Raw genomic sequence first — 26,888 nt, forward strand, 5'->3', positions numbered from 1 at the left:
CAAGGGAAGGAAACACCCAGGCGTCACATGATGTTAGTATCGGGAAGTGGAAAAAGCCAATTCCTTTCATGGACAGGAAGGAGGGAGGCGTGACTGTAACGCTGCGAGCCAGTGATTGATCTGAAGTCATCAGCCCTGCCTCACCCAGATCAAGCGGGAGCTGAGTCCGAAGAGGGTTTTTACTGATTGTTTTTGACCACGTGTCTCTGGCAAGAGAAGGGGACAATCAAGGGCAGCGGAAAGGCTGGGTGGAACAACCGGATCGGAGGCTAGATTTGGGGCTGATTTTAATCTGGATTACTTTACAGTCAGGGCTAGGGTGACCAGATGTCCCGATTTTATAGGGACAGTCCCGATTTTTGGGTCTTTTTCTTATATAGGCTCCTATTACCCCCTGTCCCGATTTTTCACATTTGCTCTCTGGTCACCCTAGTCAGGGGGCCTGGAACAATTTGTACAGTGAGGGGGCTGAGAGTCATCGAACCAAACTGTAAATCCTGGATATGATGGAAACCACTTGAAGCCAGGGAGTGCGGCAGCCCCCCCTAGTTCTAGCACCTATGTTTGCAGGCCAGTACCTTGTGTGGCAGGGTTAACACCCCCTTGGGAGTTTCTCGCAGCCTTAACTCTGGATCTCTGAGATTTCTACAGTTACTAAGGGGTTGGATCAACGTGACAAGGTGCCGTGTGACAAACAGTTCCCGCCCTCTCCTTCTCAGCTAGCTACTTCGCTGAGCATGCTGGCCCAGTGCCTCTCAACCTTTCCAGATGACTGTCCCCCTTTCAGGAGGCTGATTTGTCTTGCCTACCCCCAAGTTTCCCCTCACTTCAAAACGACTTGCTTACAAAATCAGACCTAAAACTACAAAAGGGTCACAGCCACACTAGGACTGAACAGTGGCTGACTGTCTCATTTTTACCATATAATTATCAAATAAATTGACGGGAATATTGTACTTACATGTCAGTGTACTGTATATGGTGGGCTATGTAAGGGTTAAGTCGAGACCTGGGAAACTGCTGGTCTGCTGACATGGTATTAGAGGTAGAAGCACCCAGGCACCACTTCTGCACTTGATCAGGGCCGCCCGGGGGGGCAAGTGGGGCAATTTGCCCCGGGCCCCCAGGGGCCCCCCATGAGAATATAGTATTCTATAGTATTGCAACTTTTTTTTTATGGAAGGGGCCCCCGATATTGCTTTGCCTCAGGCCGCCTGAATCCTCTGGGCGGCCCTGCCACTTGATAGACAAGTGCAGGCACCTCTCCTCACTTGGTAAGTAAAAATAACAGGAGTACTTGTGGCACCTTAGAGACTAACAAACTTATTAGTCTCTAAGGTGCCACAAGTACTCCTGTTATTTTTGCGGATACAGACTAACACGGCTGCTACTCTGAAACTTGGTAAGTAAAGTGCTACCGCTCTCCCTCCCCTTCTCCTTGTTAAGGATTGATAAGCGTTGCATCTGCATAAGGAATGTGGGGATCTAAAGGATACCTTTGTGTAAAGCAGTGTGATCTCTCCCCTCCCTTCCTAGCTACATAAACGAGCTCAGGGTCATGGCCCCCTCCTCCCTTCCCTGCAAACTGTTGATCAAGGGAATCTGTGGCTGCAATTACTGCAAAGAAATGTATCTTCAAGGTAAAATTATCTGTAGAATATACTAATGCTGTAAACAGTAATCAGGGGTGGGGATAATTATATTCAGTATATAGCTATTAATATTCATTGTATGGGCATTCATGTTACTCAATACGGGTTTTGGGGGTGTATGTAGGTATTTACATACTAACTTAGATAAAAGGAGTGTGCTGTAACTAATTCAGTGCTTACTCAACAATTGGGTCGAGGGGAACAAGTACCGTAATAAAAAAGCCCGTCTACTCAATCTGCCCGGGTCAGCCTGTGCATTGTATATAGACCACAATAAACAAGTCATTGTCTGTATGAAATTTTAGTTTGTCCTGATGTCATTAGTGCTTTTTATGTAGCCTGTTGTAAAACAAAGCAAATATCTAGATGAATGACATACCCCCGGGAAGACGTCTGTGTACCCCCAGGGGTATGCGTACCCCTGGTTGAGAACCACTGGCCAAGACATCCCAGTGCATATTCGGATCCCAGGGCCCAAAATGGCAGACAAAGCCGCTAACAACGCTGCACGTAATGGCAGGCTCGCCGTAGAAAGACTTGGGGGTCTGCAAGACAAATCAGCGTCTGGAATGGGGTACAGTAGTCTGGAAAGGTTGGGAGCCACTGGGCTAGGCATTGGGCATCTCAGTGCTTTAAAATCACCAGACATGCCAACTCTCCTGAACTGATCACGGGAGATGTGATTTCTGAGCAAAATTAAGCCTCACTCATGATCATACGATGGAGTTCTAAAAGCGAAATCCTGTCAGCTGCCCGGGGCATGGCGGGGCCTCCCGCTGTCAGCCCCGGGGCAGCTGCTCCCCTGCCATCCTGGGAAGTGGAAGAAGTTACCGCACTGCAGCCCTCCCCCCCCCCGCATCAGGCCTGGGGAGGGTGAAGAACCCTTAAGGAGCAGAGGTGAGGCTGGGAGCAGCAGGAGGGCTGAAGTGAGGAGAGTGGGGGCTGATGGGCTGGATGGCTGGAGGGGTCTGAGCAGATGGGACGGTGCTGGGGGGTGAACTGAGGGTGCTGGGGGGCGATGGAGTGGGGGGGGGCTGAACTGATGGGATGATGATGATGATGATGATGATGGGGCTGAGGAACTGAAATGAAGGAGGCTGAATTGAGGGGGGTTGGGTGGGGACAGAACTGATGGGGAATTGGGGGACAGGATTAATTGCTGGGCAGGGCAGACATGGGGATGAGAGTTTCTGCAGCAGGGGCCAAAAATCACCTTATCCAGTACAGGTGGGAGAGTGGGCCACGCTAATTGTCTCATGCACACACCCTGGGGATGGGCCGGGGGAGTTCAAACATCAAGAGACTGGCCTAAAAAACACAATATAATTTATTTTTTTTAATGGTGTGATTTTGGGGCCAAGCTCATGATTTTTGAACTCTTGAAAGTTGGCAGTACTGAACCACGGCCCTGGGCAGGGAGTGCTGAGATGATCTGGCCGGGGAGGGGAGAAAAAAAAGTTCCATCTGTGATCACTTTCTTGCAGCTCTTAACCCCTCTCCCTGATTTTGTCCCTCTCCTTCCCTGGCCTACCACTTCACTCTGACATGACCCAGCCTGCCTCTGGGCCTCTCCCTTTATAGCTGGGAGCAGAGATCTCACTGAGCATGTTCAGATCACTCCAGCAGGCTCAGTAACAGAGCAAAGTTGCCAGCTGGGGAAAGCAGGAAGTGTTTGTCATACTGATCAATATTGCGCTGGTAAGTAACTCTACACTGCAGAAATCCAGAGTTAAGGAGGCGAGAAACTCCCAAGGGGCTGTGGTGAGGGTGAACCCTGCTCCACAAGGAAACATTGGACTGCAAAGTAATCCAGGGTAAAGTCATCCCGAAACTTAGCCACGAGGCCGGTTCCAGCTAGCCTTTCTGCTGTCCTTGATTGTTTCCCTTCTCTTGCCTGAGACAGTTTGTCAAAGAATCAGTAAAAACCCATTTCGGACTCCACTCAAACCTGATCTGGGTGAGGGCTGATGATTTGAAATCAATCCCCTGAAGGGTTACAGTGAGTCCCCGTACCCCCGCGTAGGGTGACCAGACAGCAAGTGTGAAAAATTGGGATGGGGGTGGGGGGTAATAGGAGCCTATGTAAGAAAAAGACCCAAAAATCGGGACTGTCCCTATAAAATCGGGACATCTGGTCACCCTACCCCCGCGCCATAAAAGGAGTTTTCCTTTTCCTGACACTAGCATGTGATTCCTGAATATTTCCTCCCCTTCCCACTGTAGCATTTGGCCCCACTCATTGCAATAGAGGGGATTTCCAACTACCCATCAAAAAGCACTGGATTTAAACGGAGCATTAAACACAAATCCCCTTGATTCATTGTCTCTCTAAGCTGGGAATGCCCCAAGGATCCTGGAACTGCTGAGACATTTCTCCCAGACACGTGAGGTAGGAGAAAGATTTTTTCTTTCTTTCTTTTTTTAGTCCTTCGATCCGTCTTTCAGTTTGTGAGTCTTTCCTGTGTGTGCATGTCAGGCCCGAGCGCTGTTGCTAGGGCCCTGGGATCTCTTGTTTGTACTCTAGATGAGAATCCAGGCATCACGTGGAGAACCCGTACTAAGTACTCCACAAAACTGAGGGCCCAGATGTGGTGCTTCAGGGAGGGGAAGAGGCTCTGCTGCAGGAACTCTGCTCCCCACGCCCTAGCATGGTGGTAGGGGTCTCCAGTAGCACCAACCATTGCGTGAGAGCTTCAGCCATTAACTGTAGTCCAGTGCCTGGGGAAGAAGTTGCCACGGGGGGGCTGCTCTGGGGTCCTAGACCCTGGCCACACAATGAAAATTAATTTCACCTCCCCAAAGTTTGCCCATTTACTTGAGATTCACGCTCACTGGGCATCTTTGTATCACTCTTGCTAGCGGATGATTAATATTCGTGCCCCTCTCTGGGAAATTGCGAGGATTCATTAGAGTTCATTATGGACTTTTAACCTTAGAGTCATAGGACTGGAAGGGACCTCGAGAGGTCATCTAGTCCAGTCCCCTGCACTCAAGGCAGGACCAAGCATTATCAGACCATCCCTGACGGGTGTTTGTCCAACTCTTCAAAATCGCCTTTATTTTTCTGGAACTGTTGGTCCTGGCTCCATCGCTAGGGTTGAGTTCTGAAATGTAGTAAATGAAGGTGAAAGTTCCTCTTTTCTTTCTAAGTACAGGTCCTTTCAGTGAGAAACTTCACCTGCATATTTTAACGCCCTTCACATTTTAGGTGCCGTTTTGTGGGTAGTGTTTGAAATTGGGCACTTGTTGAAATTCTGATGTGATGGTCTCATTTTTTTTTGGTTGGCTCGTATTTTTAAAAGAGCATTGTATACCCACAGAAAAACTGGCAGACCGGTATTTTGGGTAGATCTGGTATATTGGAAAAGGTTCAGAAAAGGGCAACAAAAATGATTAGGGGTATGGAACGGCTTCCGTATGAGGAGAGATTAATAAGACTGGGACTTTTCAGCTTGGAAAAGAGACAGCTAAGGGGAGATATGATTGAGGTCTATAAAATGACTGGTGTAGAGAAAGTAGATAAGGAAGTGTTGTTTACATACTTCTCATAACACAAGACCTAGGGTCACCACATGAAATTAATAGGCATCAAGTTTAAAACAAATAAAAGGAAGTATTTCTTCACACAACGCACAGTCAACCTGTGGAACTTCTTGCCAGAGGATGTTGTGAAGGCCAAGACCATAACAGGGTTCAAAAAAGAACTAGATACATTCATGGAAGATAGGTCCACCAATGGCTATTAGCCAGGTTGGGCAGGGATGGTGTCCCTAGCCTGTTTGTCAGAAGCTGGGAATGAGCGACAGGGGATGGATCACTTGATGATTCCGTGTTCTGTTCATCCCCTCTGGGGCACCTGGCATTGGCCACTGTCGGTAGACAGGATACTGGGCTAGATGGACCTTTGGTCTGACCCAGTATGGCCGTTCTTATGTTCTTATATTGGGGAGCAGTATGCAAAGAAGCAGATATAAGAAATCTTTTCTGTAAAACAAAGGCAATAATGCTTCACCGACACTGAGCATTGTTATGCGGTTTCATTCACCCACGTTGGTAAGTTACTTTCCACAGGTGGACTGCACTAGCGTCATGCAAAATATTAATGAGATCTATAAAAGCTTAAAAAATTACTTTGTGTAAATTTATTCCCGCAGGTCTATTCTCAGATTTGACAAAATCCCCCTTGAAACTTGAAACATCCGTGTATGTCGTTTTTAAAATATGACTCTAGTAAGGACAAGTTAATTGTGATAAATCAACATTTGCATAGAGCATTATTTTTCTCTATTAAGTGAGCTCTACATTTGTTGTATTTTGGGGCAGGCCGTACATTTAAATTATGTCTTTCATTCTACCTTAGAGGGTGGGAGCTCTGCTCTAGTGAAGGGAAAGCCTTGCATCCTGCTTAACAGCCATTGTTTCTAAGGCCCGGATCCACAAATTAGAACTAACTTTGTGGCCCCTGTTCCATTTTAATTGAAAAATGAATATGGGGTGGGCAAAAGTGAGAATCCTGCTCTAGTCCAGTGTTTCGGGCACTCACCTAGGACCCCTGTTCAAATCCCTTCTCCTCATCAGGCTGGAAAGTTTCCTGAAAGTTTCTAAAAGGAGTCCTCATCCATGCTGGCCATTTTGTATAGCGCTAGGTGGCCTCTGAGGACACTTACTGGGGCGGCCCAAGATGCGTGATGGGGTTCCTCTGCCTGTCTTCCCCCAGTTCCTGTATTGCTCTGGGGCTTAGGTGGAGATAAGCATCTGCAGGCCTAGAGGGAAGCAGCCATGTATATTCCAAGGGAGAAACAGAAGCACCTACAGAACTCCTACCGTGAAAACGTACTCACCGAGTGAGGTTAGCAGTATCAAGCTGTCTGCGGTGACTCAAAAGCGTGAGTACCAACCTCGGGGCAGACTGTTAGGAACCAGGGCACAAACCCAACCCTGCTCGTGAGTTCTGTACATAGATTTCACCAGCCAATGATCAAGTGTAAACTCCTCAGGTGATATACCAGCCTAACTATGGAGTCGCAGACAGGCCTCGTGGGTACTCTGATCTGTCTCGCCACCCAGGTGAGCCTGCCTTTGTGCTAGATGGTCTTTTACCCCAAGAATCACAGCATTATTCAGGTTACTCCCAGTCCCAAAGGACCAGTCACTTGCCCCAGGTCACTTGCACCTTAGATCTCACACCAAAGACAATGCTTGTAGCCACGCCTGTAATAATCTATGTACAGATTGAATAACAGGACAAGGAAATGAGAGTTATTTACAAGGTTAAAGCAGGTTATCTTACATACACAAATGAATTACAATCTTAAGTTTCAAAAGATAAGAGAAGCTTCTATAACAAACAAGCTCTATATGTCTCTCAGAGCTAACCCAGGTTAAGCACTGGAGATGTCTTGCTTATGCTTAGCAAGCCTTGCCCTCCAGAGTCCAAGCAGCATAGAGATAGTCAGGGTATGTCTATACTTAAAATGTTACAGCGGGGCACCTGCAGTGCTTCAGTGTAGACACTGCCTGTGCCAACAAGAGGGGTTCTCCTATCTGTGTAGGTGATCCACCTCGCCAAGAGGTGGTAGCTGGGTTGATGGAAGAATCCAGGGGCTAGGTTGGTGAAGCTACCTCTCTCGGGGGATGTAAGTTCCTAGTGTAGATCAGACCTCAGTTCCTTCTGTTTAGGGTTTTATCCCCCTCCTGCCATGTGAACTGAGCTGCAAACTCAGCTGCTGGGAGGAATCCACTTGCATGACTCATCTCCATGCCGGGGGGGGGGGGGGGGTGAGCTAATAAAAAACGCCTTTGTCCTCCTTAACGTTCCACAGTAGTCCATCTGGTGTCGATGGGCTTTCCCTGTTGGGCAGGACGTAAGGCTGCACATCGGAACTTCACACTAGGGCTATGTCTACACTACAGCTTATGTTGGCAAAACTTATGTCGCTCAGGGGTGTGAATATTTCACCGCCCTGAGGGACATAAGTTACACTGACAAGTGCTTGTGAGCCCAGCGCTATGTCAGTGGAAGAGCGTCTCCCGCCGACATAGCTTCTGTCACTCGCGGAGGTGGGTTTTTTTATGCTGACGGGACAGCTCTCTCCTGTCAGCATAGAGTGTCTTCACCAGGTCCAGCTGTATCAGTCCAGCTGCGCCAATGCAGCACTGTACGTGTAGACTTGGCCTAGGTAATGTCTCCCTCCTGTCTGGTGCTTTACACAGTTACAGAGGCTTACAATGCCAGTGCTCAAATATTAGCTTGCAATATGGGATACAGCTGGTATAGACTCATAGACTTTAAGGTCAGAAGGGACCATTATGATCTTCTAGTCTGACCTCCTGCACAACGCAGGCCACAGAATCTCACTCATCCACTCCTGTAACAAACCCCTGACCTATGTCTGAGCTACTGACGTCCTCAACTTGTGGTTTAAAGGTGAGATTAATACAGGCAGCAACTTGTGAGCATTCAAATAATGTCTAAACACTAAACACATGCTTAGAGTTCTAATACCTGTTTTAACAAAGCTAACACGCAGGTGAGTCGAGCTATGGGTGTGTCAGTGTTCCACTGAGACATGGGGACCACGGCATGAGCTGGCACCTGGTCTGCCAGCGTCACAAGCAGCCTACATGGTTAGGAGGTTTGCTGGATCACAGTCAGGGGCACCGAAAAATGGGGGGCCAAGAAGCCATGGCCCCATCACTTTTTAAAGTGGGAGGGCATAGCTCTCCGACTTTTAACCTGCCTTAAGGGCAAGCGATGGGGGGAGGGGGTGGAAAGGACTGAGCGGGGGTGGGGCCTTGGGGGTAAGAGGCAGAGCGAGGGTGGGGCCTCGGGGGAAGAGGTGGGGTGGGCCTTGAGGGAAGGGGCAGGGTGGAGGCAGGGCCTTGGGGGAAGGGGCGGAGCAAGGGTGGGGCCTTGGGATTGAGCCCAGCTAGTGACGGGCACCCAGGACCCATTTCAGGAAGTACGGTGGGTGAAGTGATTCAGGGTGAAGGAGTCAGTCCAAACGGACGCACCAAGGAGTGTAAAATGCGCACAGGCAGCGAGACTGGGGCTCTGTTTGAAGCCAGAGGGTTCACAGGCAGCCCGACGTCTCCAAGCGACCCCAGAAGTCTCAGTATTGTTTGCCTGATAGTAGCCCCTTCGTCTTCCATTAGATCTGGTATTAAGTACCCCCAGGCAACTCCCTGCCCCCCAACAGTCCCATCACCCCCTAACCCCACCAGTCACCCACCCAGCAACTCCACCGCTTCCCACTCCCCCACCCGCTCTGCTACCCCCACAGGCATCTTCAAGCACCCACCAACCCACCTTCCCCGGCCTCACCTGCCTAGTTTTGGGCAGACCCATGTCCTACCCCCAGCTGCTGCTTGGGGAAGGATGTACTGACCACACGCTGAAATTTCTGGTTACGTGAGAATTATTTGTAATATGCAAATTAGATCCTTACATAAATTGCAACACAAAAGGTGGCACCTCTAGAAGACATTTTTCTCCATACTAGGAGCTGCTGCAGCCTGGGTGGGACGGGACACACCTGGCGATGCAGAACCCATTGAGCGGGGCTGCCTGGGAGCCAGTTGAGGTTGAGCTGGAAGGCAGAGCTGGGTGCAGAGACACTGGTTCCCATGGAGAAGGGCCAAAGCTCCTGCAGATCACAGGAGATTCACCAGGTTTAGGGGTGGGCTCCGTGGCCTTTTAAGTGGGGATAAAACCCCCTCCTCACTGGGCAGCTTGGAGGAATCTCCATGAGGGAATCATCACAAGGACTTTCTCCCCCTAACCCCCCTGGCTTTTCATGCAGATAGGAGTGAAATGCAGCATTTAGGCTTAACACCCGGCAGCCCCAGCGCAGAACCGGCACAAATTGGTCAGGAAGCTCAGCTCAGACACGGGGTGAATTCAGCCCTCGGTGTCCAGGCAGCTGGTGGTGTCAGTTGTTGGCGGCGTGTGTGTTCTCTCTGCGTGCTGCACCAGCTCTGGCCAGGTAGCGGTACACCAGTCCTCGACTGAACTGTCTAAGAAGACCACAGAGTCAGTTCAGTAGCGAAGGCGCTTGGCCAGGTTTATCGTTAACGAAGGATGGTCCTAGTGCCCGGCAAATTCTATGGAGACACTAAGACCTGTATGCCCCTGACAATGGACTCAGCTGAGTGAGCGGGGGCACTTGCCACCCCTGCCCCCAGCTGGACAAAGACACCCCCTCTGCAGCCCCTCTTTTATACACGGATACAAACAAGCTACGTATTGCCCCCGACGAGGTTAGTTACCACCCTACACCTTGTACCTGCTGGTTCGAACAAAACATTTTCATCCCTCATCCTGTCCTGTCCTCCCGTCCTTGTTTCACTTGGGCTTGGTGTGTTCCTGTTCCATTTCCCACCATTGTGTTTATGCCACTCCTTTATGTCAGGGGGTACCTGCATCTTTTGGAATGTGCCTACATGAATACCCTGCGCCTAGTATTTCTTGGGAGTGCCTGTGGTTTTTGCCAGCTTCATGTACCTGACTTTGGCTCATAGCCTGAGAGATTAATAAGACTGGTACTTTTCAGCTTGGGGAAGAGACGGCTAAGGGAGGATACGATTGAGCTCTATAAAATCATGACTGGTGTGGAGAAAGTGAATAAGAAAGTGTTATTTACGCCTTCTCCTAACACACGAACTAGGGGTCACCCAATGAAATGAATAGGCAGCAGGTTTAAAACAAACAAAAGGAAGTATTTTTTTTCCACACGATGCACAGTCAACCTGTGGAACTCCTTGCCAGAGGATGTTGTGAAGGCCAAGACTATGACAGGGTTCAAAAAATAACTAGATAAATTCATGGAGGATAGGCCCATCGAGGGCTATTAGCCAGGATGGGCAGGGATGGTGTCCCTAGCCTCTGTTTGCCAGAAGCTGGGAATAGGCGACCAGGGATGGATCACTTGATGATTCCCTGTTCTGTTCATTCCTGCTGGGGCCCCTGGCATTGGCCACTGTTGGAAGAACATAAGAACGGCCATACTGGGTCAGACCAAAGGTCCATCTAGCCCAGTATCCTGTCTTCCAAAGACAGGGTACTGGGCTAGATGGACCATTGGTCTGACCCAGTATGGCCATCCTTACGTTCTCTTGATAACTTTGCTTTATATCAGCAGGGCCTGATTTTTGCTCACTTTAGTTCAGGCCTCAGGCCTTGAACCAGGCCCCATGTTTCAGGCTCTCTCCTTCTAGTACAGCTGGGACAGGCTGTAGCAAGAGCTGCACTGGGTTATTCACTGGGTCAGTTCCATTGAGGGAGCCGCTTCTGTGCACTAAAAGAAGAGGGGCTCAGATCGGTCTGGGTTTAGCAAGTGGAGAGGGCCGATGTGGACACACATTGGTGCAGAAGGAAGGAAGAGGGGCTCGTGGCAGAGAGAGACTTACAGCCCCCATTATGGAGAGACACCCAACTCTCCAGAGCAAGTGTGAAACAGGCATTGCCCGTTCTCTTCTTCAATCCCAACCAACTTTCCCTCAACTTCTCCCTGTCATACCCCCACTTTTCCCCCATATGCCTCTCACTGAGTTTTTTCTCCCATCCACGTGTGGCTTAAAGGAAGAGGCCAGAAAAAACATTGGTGATCCCTGCAGCCATGGCCTCAGCGGCTCCTGTACAGGGAATCCAAGAGGAAACCAAGTGTCCCATCTGCCTGGAGTATCTAACGGACCCCGTGACCATGGACTGTGGGCACAACTTCTGCCAGGGCTGCATCAGTAACTACCGTGACAAATGGGAAGAATATGGCCCCTTGGAGTGTCCCGTCTGCAGACACCGGATCCGGAAAGGGAACCTCCGGCACAACTGGCAGCTGGGGAATATAGTAGGGAAAATTAGACAACTGGAATTAAATCCTAGCAAAGAGAATCTGTGTGAGACACACCAGGAGAAACTCGACCTGTTCTGCGAGGAGGACGGGGAAGCCGTGTGTGTGGCTTGTTGGAGATCCCCCCAGCATAGATCTCACAGAGTGCTGGTCATGGAGGAGGCTGCTCAGAAATACAAGGTAGGAAACACTCTGACGTCGGTTAATTCAATCCTTTTCTTTTCAGACTAAATTGATCTTTCCCCCCATAGGCGCCAACTTACTCAGATGCCAGGGGGGAGCTTGACTTCCGCTCCGTCCCAGGCCCCACCCCCGCTCTGCCTCTTCCCACCCCATCCCCATGCCTCTTCCTTCCTCTGCTCCTCCCCCTCCCCCCCCCCAGCGCCTCCTGCACGCCACTGAACAGCTGATTGCAGCGGGCCGGAGGCATTGGGAGGGAGGGGGAGGAGCTGATCGGTGGGGCCACCAGCAGGTGGGAGGCGCTGAGGGGAAGGGGCAGGCGCTGATCTGCGGGGCCTGCTGGTGGGTGCTGAGTACCCACATTTTTTTTTCCCCATGGGTGCCCCAGCCCCAGAGCACCCACAGAGTCGGCGACTCGGCGCCTATGTTTTCCCCCAGGGGAGCTGAAGTTTCTCTGAGCCTCTTTCAGAGCAACAGGTTCTCCCAGTTTCCCGGATTTCCTCTCCCAGAAGCCGGCTCCATCCATAGTCCTACCTTACAGAGCTACTCCCTCTGGGCTGGCACTGACGCTGCTCTAGCATTGTGCTGAGGTGTCCAGAGGAGGTGCTGTCTCCCTTAAAGGGAATTAACAGTGATGGCTGCACGGTTCCGGTCAGGCCAGAGACGGAGCAGATGAGCCTGCTACAGCCCAGATGCAGCCAAAAAGGAGGTTCAGACTGAAGAGAAAGAGACGGCAGTTCTGCTGCCGGGGACATGTGAATTATGGTGGGTTGGTAGCACCGCTACAGTTAAGGTTGAAACTGGTTTATTGTCTGAAAGCCAATTTTTCTAACTGCTCTGAAATCCTCGCTCTTATTCCGATTGTCTTGAAAATTCCCCTCCCTCCTGGGATTCCAGGTTAGGGTTAGTGGGCCACATTTGAAGTGGCTTGAGCCAGGTATTCCTGAGATGAGCTTTGTTACCGATGTGACATCCTGGAAAACACAAATCCAGCGGGGAAATAATCCTGGGAAAAGAGAAATATCACAAGTCACTTTTCTTTTGTTAGGATCAAATTCAGCTCCATTTGCAGAGCTTGATGAAAGAGAGAGATGAGATCCCGGCCGTTAAACTGAGCGAGGAAAAGAGACTCCTGGAACTGCTGGTAGGTGCCTTTGTTAATTGCTAGCAGATATTCCTGGGGGCATTATCAATGTTCTCCTCGCTCTGATTGATGGGAAAGCGACAGTGGGTAACTTTCCCCTTTCCGCGATGATTAGTTAGTCCTCTGTGTCAAGTAAACTCTGGTCTGGTTTACTGGAGATGAGGCAGGCAAATGGTGAAGGCAGGAGAACGTTTATTTATGAAGACAGATCCTTTCTAGGGATAATTTGAACATACATCACAGGGGTAATAGTCAAGGTGACGCTTCCTCTCAGGTCACTTGGACCATCGCAGGCAGGCAGCATGTGCAACTCTGGTGAGAATCCCTGACCCTGCAGCTAGGGATCTACTGTGAAACGGCCTGTGACTCTCCGCGTATTCCCAACCTGCCTTTTCCCTGCGTGTCCCTTACAGGAGAAAATGGAAGACGAGAGGCAGAAGATTGTATCTGTATTCAAGCAGCTGCGCCAGTTTCTGGAGGACCAAGAGCAACTCCTGCTGGCCCAGTTGGAAAAGTTGGACAAGGCGATTAGGAAGAGCCAGGATGAAAACGCCACCAGCATGTCTAAGGAGATACCCCGTCTCAGCGAGCTGATTGATGAGATGGAGGAGACGTGCCAGCAGCCGGCCAGCAAATTCCTGCAGGTGAGACTGAGTTAGAGACCCCCCCCAGATCCCTGCACAGGTGTCACAGCAACAGAGTCCAGGAGCACACAGTTGGTGCATTGCTGGAATGGGAATTATGATTGTCCTTTGGAGAGTTACAGACTCCTAGATGTTCGAGATGGAAATGCCCCCTTCGCTCAGACACTCCATGGCCCTGGGGCCAGAGCAGGGTTGCTCCCACCAACTCACTTTCTTTGGTTTTGTGCAGCCAAGGTTCAAAATTCCCAGGGGTTGCGGCTTCCACCGTTTCCCCTTGGGAGATGATTCTCTAGCCAGATACTTCTCCGAGTCAGGAAGTTCGCCCTGATATTCAGCCACAACTTTCCCTTTTGTAGTTTCTTCCCCTTGTTCCAGCTGAGGGATAGCTCAGTGGTTTGAGCATTGGCCTGCTAAACCCAGGGTTGTGAGTTCAATCCTTGAGGGGGCCACTTGGGGATCTGGGGCAAAATCAGTACTTGGTCCTGCTAGTGAAGGCAGGGGGCTGGACTCGATGACCTTTCAGGGTCCCTTCCAGTTCTATGAGATAGGTATAGATCTCCACACGGGTCACACTTGGCAATTCCTGCCCTTCCTTGGTCTCTGGATTCTGAAGGGCAGCAGGCTGGACTATTTCAGGTCTCTGCGGGAATGTGAGGCATAGGCGCTGACTTTTATTTTTCCCAGGGGGTGCTCCCTGCTCTGCCCCGAGGCCCCGCCCTCGCTCCGCCTCTTCCTGCTCCAACCCCTCCCCCGAGACCCCCCGCTCGCTGCTCTCCGCCCTCCCCAGCCGCCAAACAGCTGATCGGCAGCACCGCCGAACAGCTGTGGCTGGTGGGTGCTGAGCACCCACTATTTTTTTTTCTGTGGGTGCTTGAGCCCCGGAGCACCCACGGAGTTGGCGCCTAAGATGTGCAGGACTAGGGAGGTGGGGGAAGATGAGGGTGGGGGAAGAAAGTTATTGGGGCTATGGGTGGGATGAGGGTGGAAGGAGGAGATATTGTCCCTCTTCCTTGAGGGAATGACCTGCGCTTTATACACAGCAGGGTTGTCTGGTCTGGTCACAAACTCTCCACGCTCGTTCATGACCGTGAGAACAGCACAAAGAGTTAGAGAGTTTTTCAATATGGGCATGAGAGAGAGAAAGGGCCCTTCCCGTGAGAACGCTCCTGCACATTTCCACTCACAATACCATCTCTGTGGCTTTCGTTTTCCACAAATAACAGCAAAAATCCACTTGGGCATAGGTGCCAGTTTCTTAATTTCCCCGGGGGCACTCGACCCCTGCTCCGTCCCAGGCCCCGCCCACACCCCTTCCCCCAAGGCCCCGCCCCGCCTCTTTCTGCCCCATTCCACCCCCTCCCCTGAGCGTGCTCTGCCCTCTTGCCCCCCCCCCCCGTGCCTCCTGCACACCGCTGAACAGCTGAGGCACTGGGGGGAGGGGGAGGAGTTGATCGGCAGGGCCGCCTGGGGACAGGAGGTGCCGGGGGGGAGGGGGAGAAGTTGATCGGCAGGGCCGCCCGGGGGCAGGAGGTGCCGGGGGGGAGGGAGAGGAGTTGATCGGCAGGGCCGCCCGGGGACAGGAGGCGCTGGGAGGGAGGGGGAGGAGTTGATCGGCAGGGCCGCCCGGGGGCGGGAGGCGCTGGGGGGGAGGGGAGGAGTTGATCGGCAGGGCCGCCTGAGGACAGGAGGTGCCGGGGGGGAGGGGGAGGAGTTGATCGGCAGGGCTGCCCGGGGACGGGAGGTGCCGGGAGGGAGGGGGAGGAGTTGATCGGCAGGGCCGCCGGGGGACGGGAGGTGCTGGGAGGGAGGGGGAGGAGTTGATCGGCAGGGCCGCCCGGGGGCGGGAGGTGCTGGGAGGGAGGGGGAGGAGGAGGAGTTGATTGGCAGGGCCGCCGGGGGACGGGAGGTGCTGGGAGGGAGGGGGAGGGGGAGGAGTTGATCGGCAGGGCCGCCTGGGGACGGGAGGTGCCGGGGGGGGAGGGGGAGGAGTTGATCGGCAGGGCCGCCAGGGACGGGAGGTGCTGGGGGGGAGGGGGAGGAGTTGATCGGCAGGGCCGCCGGGGGGCGGGAGGTGCCGGGGGCGAGGGGGAGGAGTTGATTGGCAGGGCCGCCTGGGGACGGGCGCACTGGGGAGGGAGGGGGAGGAGCTCCACTGGTGAGTGCTGAGCACCCACCATTTTTTCCCCGTGGGTGCTCCAGCCCCAGAGCACCCATAGAGTCGGTGCCTATGCACTTGGGAAAAAATGTTTATGAATAAAAGGGTCCTAGATCCCCACCTGCACTGTGCTGAATTCAGAGCGAGCCCCCTCCAGAGCAGGAGGGGCCCTCGGCATGTGGGACTGAGCTCCCTTTTCTTTATCTTCCCTCTAGGACATCAGAAGCACCTTGAGCAGGTACGTGGCTCCTTCCTGCTTTACGGCGCCGGGAAAGGACTTGGCCGCAATGTTCAAACCCCGCCTCTCCAGGGCGCCACAGCACAGCGCGTGGGGCTGGGTCACATTCGGCTACAAATCTCGGTTGAATTTAACATCCGGAGGTTCTCACCCTCTGACCCGACACTCTGGAGTTATCCATCCTGCGGGAAAGCTTCTGAACCTAAAGTATTTCCTAGAGATGTCCCATCCCTGGGGGACTGGCTGCCTCGGGGTTCTGGGGATGGACTATGGGCCTTTCACCGCTAGGGCACAGGATACAGTCCCGCCCGGGGCAGCCATCATCAAGAGTCTTTACTGCTTGAGGACTGTTTGGAGACCTGTGTGGAATGAACTGGGGAAGCGGGGAGTAGATCAAGGCTTAATTTGTGCCGCGGTTTGCCAGGGCTGAGCCCTCTAGGCTTGGCAGTTCATTGCCACAGGCAGCGACTTATATGGCCCCATGGTGCCCGTGCTCCACCAATATTCAGGAACGTGGGACCGGCTCCACCAATGTTTGGGCTTATATTTTCAGAGCCGTCCCATCCATAGGATGGATCGGGACACCCGACCCAGGCCCCGCACTTTGGGGGGCTCTGTGTTTCAGGGGGATGCGGGGTCCAGGGTGGCCTGGAGGGTTAGCGGGGGACCTGGCCCCAGCCCGCCCTGCCCCGCCTCTTCCCGCCCCTGCTCCACACCTGCCCCCACTCCATCCCTTCCCCCAAGTTCCCGCCCCACCTCTTCCCACCCCTGCTCCGCCCCCTCCCCGCCCTACTCCACCCCTTTCCCCAACCCCCCGCCCCGCCTCTTCCCACCCCTGCTCCACCCCTTCCCCTCCCCATTCCATCCCTTACCCCAATCCCCTGCCCCGCCTCTTTCTGGCTTACGCCCCCTCCCCCGAGCGACTCCGGGAGCCAGTGGGGCGGAACAGAGTGGGGTGGGCTGGGGCCGCGTCACTCGCTGCTGCTGGCGCCAGACTCCCCACTAACCCCCAGGCCGCCCTGGACCCCGCGTCCCCCTGAAGCGCTGGGCCCGGGATGGTTGCCCCGGTCCATCCTATGGACGGGATGGCTCTGCTTGGACCTGTTCTGGGCACCACCAAAAATTATACAAACCTGGCGCCCATGTTCATCGCCCTCGCACCTCTGGGCTCGCCGCGTCACTTATGAAAATAAAAAAATTGCTTGAGCCCCGGCACCTCTTACATCTATTCAGGGCTTCGTTTGTAATGAATCAGTCCAGTTCCGAGTGCACACATAGCTACAACACTAAGCCCAGCAGGGAGGCCAAGGAGTGAATTGGCCGTGGAGACTCAATTCCTGTTTTGCCCCAGAGCCGGTCTCTCCAGGCCAGAACTGAAGAATATTAATGGGATCTTCAGGGGGAAGGTTGTACGGCCACAACCTGTGCTACACCTGCTCTGAGGCTGGGAGAAGCCGAGGAATTATAATTCCAGGCCCATTAGAGCAGCAGCTTTCACTGACGACAAATGATGATGTGTCACTAAACAAAAACAAGAATGTGAAATTTTCTCTCCAGGTGTGAGAAGGGGAAGTTCCAGCAGCCAGTGGAGATGTCTTCGGAGCTGGAAAAGAGACTCGGAGAGTTGTCTCAGAATAATAGTGCTCTAACGGAGACTCTGAAGAAGTTCAAAGGTACCAAGATGGGACAGAGGAGAGGAAATTGGGATGAGTCCAGAGACTGTGGGAGAAGATTGGGCTGCATCAGTAGGAGTGTTGCCAGCAGATCCAGGGAAATGATTATTCCCTTCTATTCATGAAGCCACATCTGGAGTATGGCATCCAATTTTGGACCCCCAATACAGAAAGGATGTGGACAAATTGGAGAGAGTCCAGCGGAGGGCAATGAAAATGATTAGGGGGCTGGGGCACATGACTTATGAGGAGCGGCTGAGGAAACTGGGCTTATTTAGTCTGCAGAAGAGAAGAGTGAGGGGGGATTTGATAGCAGCCTTCAACTACCTGAAAGGGGGTTCCAAAGAGGATGGATCCAGACTGTTCTCAGTGGTGGCAGATGACAGAACAAGGAGCAATGGTCTCAAGTTGCAGTGGGGGAGGTTTAGGTTGGATATTAGGAAAAACTGTTTCACTAGGAGGGTGGTGAAGCACTGGAACGGGTTACCTAGGGAGGTGGTGGAATCTCCTTCCTTAGAGGTTTTTAAGGCCCGGCTTGACAAAGCCCTGGCTGGGATGATTTAGTTGGGGATTGGACCTGCTTTGAGCAGGGGGTTGGACTAGATGACCTGCTGAGGTCCCTTCCAACCCTGATATTCTATGAAATTATGAATCCATTCAATAAGAAAAGTGAAGCAGACAACCTGAACAAAGCCAGCAAGGGTTGAGTTATTCGGTCACTTTTGGTAAATTATTTAGGTCCAGGTTTAGCAAAATGGCCAAATTTTTGGAACCTCAGTGCATCTCGTCCAGCTGCAGAACTGCAGGGCGTGTACTGCAGAACTTCTGTCGTCCACAGCTGCAGGTGGAGTCCGTGGGACCTGCAGGTGCCCAACCCCTTTGTGAACCAGGCCCCGGGTGCCTAAAGTTCAGCATCCAAAATGTAGACCCTACATTAAAGGCCACTGTTGAAATTGGGACCCAGCCCATCCTTGTGCTCTGGCCCCGTGTACCAGCTAGTTTGGGCCAAAGGGGCTGTAGGAAAGATGCAAACCCCTCTCCCGTCCCGAGGGAATCCCTCTAGTACAGAAGACACTTCTTCCTGCTCCACAGCAGCTGCTGGCACAAGGAGTGTGCCTGGGCATGGAGCGGAGTTGGTGAGGGCACACTGGAGCAGGGAGGGGGTGGACCGGGATAAAGAGGTGTCGCCAGGATGAAGTTGTTTCTCTTCTACTCTGCTGGCCGGCAAAGCCCCATAGAGGTCGCTGACACAAGGATGCAAATCTTGGATTTCCCTGTGCCAAGCTTTGCATTAGCCACTGACTAGGGAAGACCCAACCTGCCTCCCCTCTAGCTCTTTGCCAGTGCAGGGGTGAATCTGGCCCATTGAGCTGAACTTCTTCCTGCCCCAGTTTCTGCATTTGTCAAAGGATACAATCCTTTGCATTTCAGCCTATCCAGGGCGAAGACCCCGTTTGTGCCGAGCTCAGGAGAGACACTGAGTAAACAGACCTAAAGTTTACAACAAAGGACCCTGATCCTGCAAATTCTTAAGCTCCCATTAATGTCAAAGTGTGGCAAGTCACTTTCATGCTAAAGTCTTTGCAGGATCTGGGTCTAGGTTAGGACGAAATGCAGCGGGTGAATGTGACACACCAGCTGGGGGTGGGAGGGAGAGGATGAGGGAGCCGTCCATCTTTTTTACAGCTAATATTTCCTGGCATGTGGTGAGGGTTAATGGAAGTGGATTCTGTTGATCTAAGGGGCCAGGAGGAAAGAGAAGGTTTGGGATTAGCTTTAATTAAAGACCTGAGTGTGTGTCTGTCCATCTCTGTCTGTTTCTCTCTCACTATTAAACCAAAGTTACGTCAAGTCAGAGTGGGGGTTGTAGAGAGATGTTTGTGGAAGATTATAATTTAGCGACACTCCCTCATAGGGGACAGGATTATGAATACAGGAATTTAGAGATGTGCCCTGGAAGCTGGGGTTGAGAACTCAGTGTAGCTGTATACAGCAATCGGGGCGCCGGAACACGGGGAGCCGGGGGCCAGGGCCCTATAGCTTTTCGCCGGCCGTAAGGGCGAGCGATGGGGGTGGAGAGGAGCGAGTGGAGGCGGGGTCTTGTGGAGAAGAGGCGGGGCCTCAGGGAGAATGGCAGCGCGAGGGCGGGAGCTCGGGAAGTAGGGGCGGTGTGTAGCCCAGTGGGCGAGCTTGCTTTCATTATATTTTGCTTTGCATTATATTTAGCAGTAATGCACGGAACCTACAGGCCTGCATCCTGTCAGACGTTAGCTTCAGCAAGTTAGCAGAAGGCTTGAGGCCTATGAACTTTGCACAGATAAACGGCCAACGGAAAACCCCAAATATTGGGGAGCTGAAAATAGAGTGTTTAAGGGGAAGTTTTGACCACAGGTACATGGTTTAACCACAGAAGCCTCCTGGCAATGAACTGACGTGTAACAGTTACATGAGCTACATTTGCAGACACCTAACCGCTAATGGGCCATGGCAACGAACTGACATACATGATAATAAGTTGAGAATGCATGGGATGCATTGTCCTAGGGATGGGGGTTCCACGACCACCACTCCCAAGAGGAGGAGACGGGTGGTGGTGGTCGGGGACTCCCTTCTCAGGGGGACGGAGTCATCCATCTGCCGTCCAGACCCAGAGACTCGAGAAGAGTGCTGCTTGCCTGGAGCTTGAATTCAGGATGTGGCAGAGTGTCTGCCGAAACTGATCAAGCCCTCAGACCGCCACCCCTTCCTACTTCTCCACGGGGGCACCAAGGATACTGCCAAGAATGACCTTGAGCGGGTCACTGCAGACTACATGGCTCCGGGAAGAAGGATAAAAGAGTTTGAGGCAAAAGTCGTGTTCTTGTCCATTCTCCCTGTTGAAGGAAAAGGCCCAGGTAGGGACCATCGAATTGTGGAGGTAAATGCTTGGTTACGCAGGTGGTGTTGGAGAGAGGGCTTTGGATTCTTCGACCATGGGATGTTGTTCCAGGAAGAAGGATTGCTAGAAAGAGATGAGGTCCATCTAATGAAGAGAGAGAAGAGCATCTTCGCAAGCAGGCTGGCTAACCTAGTGAGGAGGGCTTTAAACTAGGTTCGCTGGGGAACGGTGACCTAAGCCCAGAGGTAAGTGGGGAAGTGGGATACCAGGAGGAAACACAAGGAGGAGGGTGCAACAGGAGAGGCCTCCTGATTCATACTGAGAAAGTAGAGCAATCGGCTAGATACCTTGGTGCCTGGACATGAACGCAAGAAGCCTGGGAAACGAGCAGGAAGAAATGGAAGTCCTGGCACAGTCAAGGAACTATGATGTGATTGGAATAACAGAGGCTTGGTGGGGTAACTCACATGGCTGGAGCACTGGGTTCAGGAAGGACAGGCAGGGGAGGAAAGGTGGAGGAGTTGCACTGTATGTAAGAGAGCGGTATGATTGCTCAGAGCTCCGGAATGAAACTGGAGAAAAGCCTGTTGAGAGTCTTTGGGTTAAGTTTAGAGGCGAGAGCAATAAGGGTGATGTCTTAGTGGGCGTCTGCTATAGACCATCAGACCAGCAGGATGAGGTAGACGAGGTTTTCTTCGGACAACTAACAGAAGTTTCCAGATCACAGGCCCTGGTTTTCTTCGGGGACTTCAATCACCCTGACATTTGCTGGGAGAGCAATACAGCAGTGCACAGACAATCCAGGAAGTTTTTGGAGAGTGTTGGGGACAACTTCCTGGTGCAAGTGCTGGAGGAACCAACTAGGGGCTGTGCTCCTCTTGACCTGCTGCTCACAAACAGAAAAGAATTGGTTGGGGAAGTAGAAGTGGGTGGCAACCTGGGCAGCAGTGATCGTGAGATGGTCAGCTTCAGGATCCTGACAAAAGGAAGAAAGGAGAGCAGCAGAATACGGACCCTGAACTTCAGAAAAGCAGACTTTGACTCCCTCTGGGAACTGATGGGCAAGATCCCTTGGGAGGCTAATATGAGGGGGAAGGGAGTCCAGGAGAGCTGGCTGTATTTTAAAGAAGCCTTATTGAGGGTGCAAGAACAAACCATCTCGATGTGCAGAAAGAATAGCAAATATGGCAGGCAACCAGCTTGGCTTAACAGAGAAATCTTCGGTGAGTTTAAACACAAAAAGGAAGCTTACAAGAAGTGGAAACTTGGACAGATGACTAAGGAGGAGTATAAAAATATTGATTGAGCATGCAGGGGTGTGATCAGGAAGGTCAAAGCACAATTGGAGTTGCAGCTAGCAAGGGATGTGAAGGGTAACAAGAAGGGTTTCTACTGGTATGTTAGCAACAAGAAGAAGGTCAGGGTAAATGTGGGACCCTTACTGAATGGGGGAGGCAACCTAGTGACAGATGATGTGGAAAAAGCTGAAGTTCTCAATGCTTTTTTTCCTCGGTCGGCACATACAAGGTCAGCTCCCAGACTGCTGCACTGGGCAGCACAGTATGGGGAGGAGGTGAGCAGCCCTCAGTGGTGAAAGAACAGGGTTAGGACTTTTTAGAAAAGCTGGACATGCACAAGTCCATGGGGCCAGATCTAATGCATCCGAGGGTGCTGAGGGAGTTGTCTGATGTGATTGCAGAGCCATTGGCCATTATCTTTGAAAACTCATGGCAATCCGGGGAGGTCCCGGACACTTGGAAAAAGGCAAATATAGTGTCCATATTTAAAAAAGGGAAGAAAGAGAATCCGGGGAACTACAGACCAGTCAGCCTCACCTCAGTACCTGGAAAAATCATGGAGCAGATCCTCAAGGAATCCATTTTGAAGCACTTGAAGGAGAAGAAGGTGATCAGGAACAGTCAACATGGATTCACCAAGGGCAAGTCAAGCCTGACCAACCTGATTGCCTTCTATGATGAGATAACTGGCTTTCTGGATATGGGGAAAGCAGTGGACTTGGGCTGCATTAGTAGGAGCATGGCAAGCAGATTGCGGGAAGTGATTATTCCCCTCTATTCGGCACTGGTGAGGCCACATCTGAAGTATTGTGTCCAGTTTTGGGCCCCCCACTACAGAAAGGAGGTGGACAAATTGGAGAGAGTCCAGTGGAGGGCAACAAAAATTATTAGGGGGCTGGGGCATAAGACTTACAAGGAGAGGCTGAGGGAACTGGGCTTATTTAGCAGAAGAGAAGAGTGAAGGGGGATTTGATATCAGCCTTCAACTATCTGAAGGGGGGTTCCAAAGAGGATGGAGCTCGGCTTTTCTCAGTGGTGGCAGATGACAGAACAAGGAGCAATGGTCTCAAATTGCAGTGGGGGAGGTATAGGTTGGATATTAGGAAACACTGTTTCACTAGGAGGGTGGTGAAGCACTGGAATGGGTTACCTAGGGAGGTGGTGGAATCTCCATCCTTAGAGGTTTTTAAGGTCAGGCTTGACAAAGCCCTGGCTGGGATGATTTAGTTGGTGTTGGTCCTGCTTTGAGCAGGGGGTTGGACTAGATGACCTTCTGAGGTCTCTTCCAACCCTAATCTTCTATGATTCTATTATATATGAACCTATAGAAAAAAGATACTCCAACATTAGTAAGAGGAGGAAATACAAATAAGGAAAAGGGGGAAATTCCCTACTAAATATGCATTAAATATAGCGGCAGCAGAGTAACATATGGTAAAAGTGGTATCCCAGCCTAGGGGCAGTAGGAGAAGAAGATGTAGCTCTTGGGAGGTGCCAGAATGATGGCCGTGGTTGATGATGAAAAAGGTGATGGTGATGAGGAAGATGATGGCTAACATGTCAGGTTATTCTGCAAGGGATGGTGTGAGTATGTGGGTGTGTAGATGTACATTCTGTAGTACCTCTATCTCCCTTACTGAGTTGGGGTGTTTGTGACTGTGCTAAATGTATTAATAAACTATATTTGTAATAATAGAGGAGTTCCTATAGTGTGAGTGTTGCAACTATGCACATTGGGGTTTCCAACTATATAATAATTTGAATAATATTGGGTCCGATCTTGGGACAAGAACCTGCTAACCCTCAAAGTGATAACTGGGGATTCTTAAGTAATTAATATATATATATATATAAGAGAAGATTGGAAGACGTGTTGTGATCGGCTCAGTCTTAACTGATGAAGGATCGACAGTCTACACAGTCTATATATATAATTTATAGATCGGGTTACAGATTGGGGAGGGGAGAGGAAGTGGCACAAGAGTGGGGGAGAAGGGGGGCAAGGTCACAGTTTGGGCACTGGTGGCCCCCCCACTTTTAGGGAGAGTCCTCTGCTCCTGACAGCAGTTCACCCCAGAAGCTCTCTAGGTTGTTTTAACAAAAGTTCTATTCTTTTGTCATGCACTGGTGTGTTGTTTAATGAACTCCAAGATCATTACAGGGGTGTTGTTTCAAACATGAAAGCGTGCTATCTCATCTCTTCTGTCCCTTCCCCCTCCAGACACTCTGCCGTCTGAACTGGAGAAAAGAAGAAGGGAATCCCTAGGATTGCACAGACAGGGTGAGATTGCCGGTGGAGATGGTCTTCAAGTGAAGACAGAAATTCCATCGAGACACTTTCATGAACCCGGAGCTGAAGTTACAAACCAAACTAACACTGTTCCTGACACACGTCCCATTCACAAATAAAATAGAGAATTGTAAATACTAAGGCAACCCTAAGCTCAAGTCATATGAACAATCCTGACACCAACCTTAATACCGAGTCCATGCCCACGCCAAGGAACAGAAGCACTCTCACGAACCTGCATCCGAACACTTTCCTCTAACCCCGGTAGGGTTGCCAACTTGGTAATACTTAAAAACTGGACACTCCAGCAGGAGTGCCGGAACCTCCCCTCCCCTGCCTCTTTTCCCTGAGGTCCGTCCCCTCCCCTGCCTCTTCCCCCGAGGCCCCTTCCCTGCCCCACCTCTTCCCCCCAAAGCCCCACCCCACTTCTTCCTCCTGAGATCCCTCCCAGGGATCCAGGACTGTCGCATCCAGCACCAGGCTGCTGGGGAATGTTAGAAATGGCTCCAGCCTCCCGCAGGGCCGAGCTCTGCCCCTAATGCTCCGATTCTCTCTCTCCCCAGTGAATGTGACTCTGGATCCAGACACGGCTCATCCCGAACTCATCGTGTCAGAGGATTGGAAAAGTGCAAGATGGGGATTCACAGAGGAGGATCTACCCGACAATCCGGAGCGATTTGACATTTTGCCCTGTGTGCTGGGCTGTGAGGGATTCACCTCAGGGAGACATTGCTGGGAGGTGGAGGTGGGGGGTGGGCGATTCTGGGCCGTGGGGGTGGCCAGAGAGTCTGTGAGGAGGAAGGGATGGATCAGCCGTAGCCCTGAGGGGGGGATCTGGGCTGTGGAGCGGTGTGGAGATCAATACCAGGCTCTCACCTCCCCTGAGACCCCCCTGCCCCTGAGCCAGGCCCCCAGCAGGATCCGGGTTTCTCTGGACTGTGAACGGGGGCAGGTGACATTTTTCGATGCTGAGAACCAGGGCCCGATCTTCACTTTCCCGCCCGCCTCTTTCACTGGGGAGAGAAGCCTACCCTGGCTCCAGGTGGGGAGATCCCGGCTCAGACTGTGGCCCTAAGACACAGGGGGGGAAATATCCCCCCTGGGGACCCTGAAATCAGCCTCTCTAGCCTCAAACGTCCTCGTCTCCATGACCCCGGTGCCTCCATGGGGGACAATGGATCGTCAAACCATAGAGAGGAAGCAGCGATGGAGATGGAGACGTCAGGTTTTCCCCCTCTAGACTCTGCAGCCTATTTCTCACTGTCCTCCATAGTCAGGAAGACTCTGGGATCCCAGCTCAGGCACTGAGATACTGGGGAATAGCCTACCGGGAATTAAAAGATGGGTTTCTTTAGCCACCATCATCCTAGTCTCCATGAACTTGGAGGACTCCTGTCTCCCCGTTCTCCTGGCCTCTCCTATCTCTCACCCCCTGAAAGCTCATCCCTCTTCTTGCCAGCACTAGGGGTGGGAAGGGGGTGGGTGAAAAACCACTGAAGCTGCAGGAAGAGCAGAGGGGCCCTGAGGGACAGGCCAATGTGGGGGTTGCAGGGGTCACAGTGGGGTGTGGGGCAGAATTGCACTAGTGCCAACCTCAAGAGATCAACAATTTTGAGACTGCCCTATAAAGCGTGAGTTTTTAATAAAACATCATATGTTTTTTTAGTCTGTCTTTTGACTTTTTACCTGCCCTCTCCTCTCCTGCCAGTGTTTGTGGGATAATTTCAGGTTACAAAGTCAACCTTTAATGGACAGGCACATGCATGTCTCTCGCTGGCTGTTCCGATGGAATTCCCATTTCCTTGCTTCCTAAGTTAGGGGACCTGCCATCCATCCTCCATTACGGTCTTGACTCTCTTCCTTCTTAGGCAAAGTCTGTGTCTTCACAAAACTCCGCAGTGGCACTGCTGTAGTGCTTCTAGTGTAGACACTCACTCCAGCGATAGGAAGGGGTCTCTTCTCACTGTAGTTAATCCACCTTCCTGAGAGGTGGGAGCTAGGTCCACAGAAGAATTCTTCCATGGATCTCTGCTGGGGGTTAGATCTTCTCAGGGCCGGCTCTAGCTTTTTTGCCGCCCCGAGCAAAAAGAAAAAAAGGGCGGCCGGACTGCCGAAGCAAAAAAAAAAAAAAACCGGCAGGGCGGCTGGAATGTGCCACTCCAAGATTGGCCGGAATGCCGCCCCTTGCAATGTGCCGCCCCAGGCACGTGCTTTCTTGTCTGGTGCCTGGAGCCAGCCCTGGATCTTCTTAACTCCATCACTCAGGGGTGTGGGTTTTTCACAGCCCTAATCAACATAATTGCATTTTGACCTAACTTTTTAGTACAGACATGGCCTAAGCCAACTCTACTGACAGCACAGCCCCCTAGTGTAGATGCAGCCTACGCTGACAAAAGGGGTTTTGTTCTCTCTGCAAACCACCACCACCAGCCCAAAGTTGGCTATGCCGCCAAAAGCCCTTTTCCATCAACAAAGGTGCATCGATCCATTACTGGAGGTTTTGTCAGCATAGAAATGTCAGTCAAGGACGTGGGTTCTTTTCCCACCCCGACCGACCCACCTATGCCAATGTAACTTTTCACTGTAGACCAGTCCCTAGTTTATCTTTGAGAAAAGAAAAGGATGGTAAATAGTGTGAGAACCACTGACCTGATCAATGCATCGTGAGTCATACTTGCACATAGAACGTATAGTACTTGGTAGGGTTGATGAGTGTGTACATATTGGTGAGTTAGATGTAAATATACACATAGTAGTTTGTAGCGTTGATGAGTTACATAGATATTATTAAAGAACTTGACATCAACTTCTGCTTTCTGAAAGTAGCTGCAGAAGAACATGTCAGGTCAGGGGGAGGGGGTGGCAGAGAAAAATGGGGATTGTACATT

The 26,888-nt window shown here is 51.6% G+C and overlaps 1 protein-coding gene across 1 annotated transcript; it reads left to right on the forward strand.

Moving 5' to 3' along the window:
* The first annotated feature begins 11,269 nt into the window (after positions 1–11,269).
* Positions 11,270–25,075, forward strand: LOC135888426 (tripartite motif-containing protein 10-like). Its single transcript, XM_065416232.1, has 7 exons — positions 11,270–11,680; positions 12,729–12,824; positions 13,238–13,468; positions 15,839–15,861; positions 17,419–17,534; positions 23,932–23,991; positions 24,564–25,075. The coding sequence occupies exons 1-7, from the start codon at positions 11,270–11,272 to the stop codon at positions 25,073–25,075; spliced, it is 1,449 nt and encodes a 482-aa protein (XP_065272304.1).
* Positions 25,076–26,888: the final 1,813 nt, after the last annotated feature.

Source organism: Emys orbicularis, chromosome 13 (genome assembly GCF_028017835.1).
Source record: "Emys orbicularis isolate rEmyOrb1 chromosome 13, rEmyOrb1.hap1, whole genome shotgun sequence".
NCBI lineage: Eukaryota > Metazoa > Chordata > Testudines > Emydidae > Emys > Emys orbicularis.

Bases quoted from the DNA above. Each gene is read 5' to 3' on its own strand.
- LOC135888426 (XM_065416232.1), top strand. From the start codon at position 11,270: ATGGCCTCAGCGGCTCCTGTACAGGGAATCCAAGAGGAAACCAAGTGT. The intron at 11,681-12,728 runs GTAGGAAACACT...TTCTTTTGTTAG, and splicing joins AGGCTGCTCAGAAATACAAG to GATCAAATTCAGCTCCATTT. The intron at 15,862-17,418 runs GTACGTGGCTCC...TTTTCTCTCCAG, and splicing joins ATCAGAAGCACCTTGAGCAG to GTGTGAGAAGGGGAAGTTCC.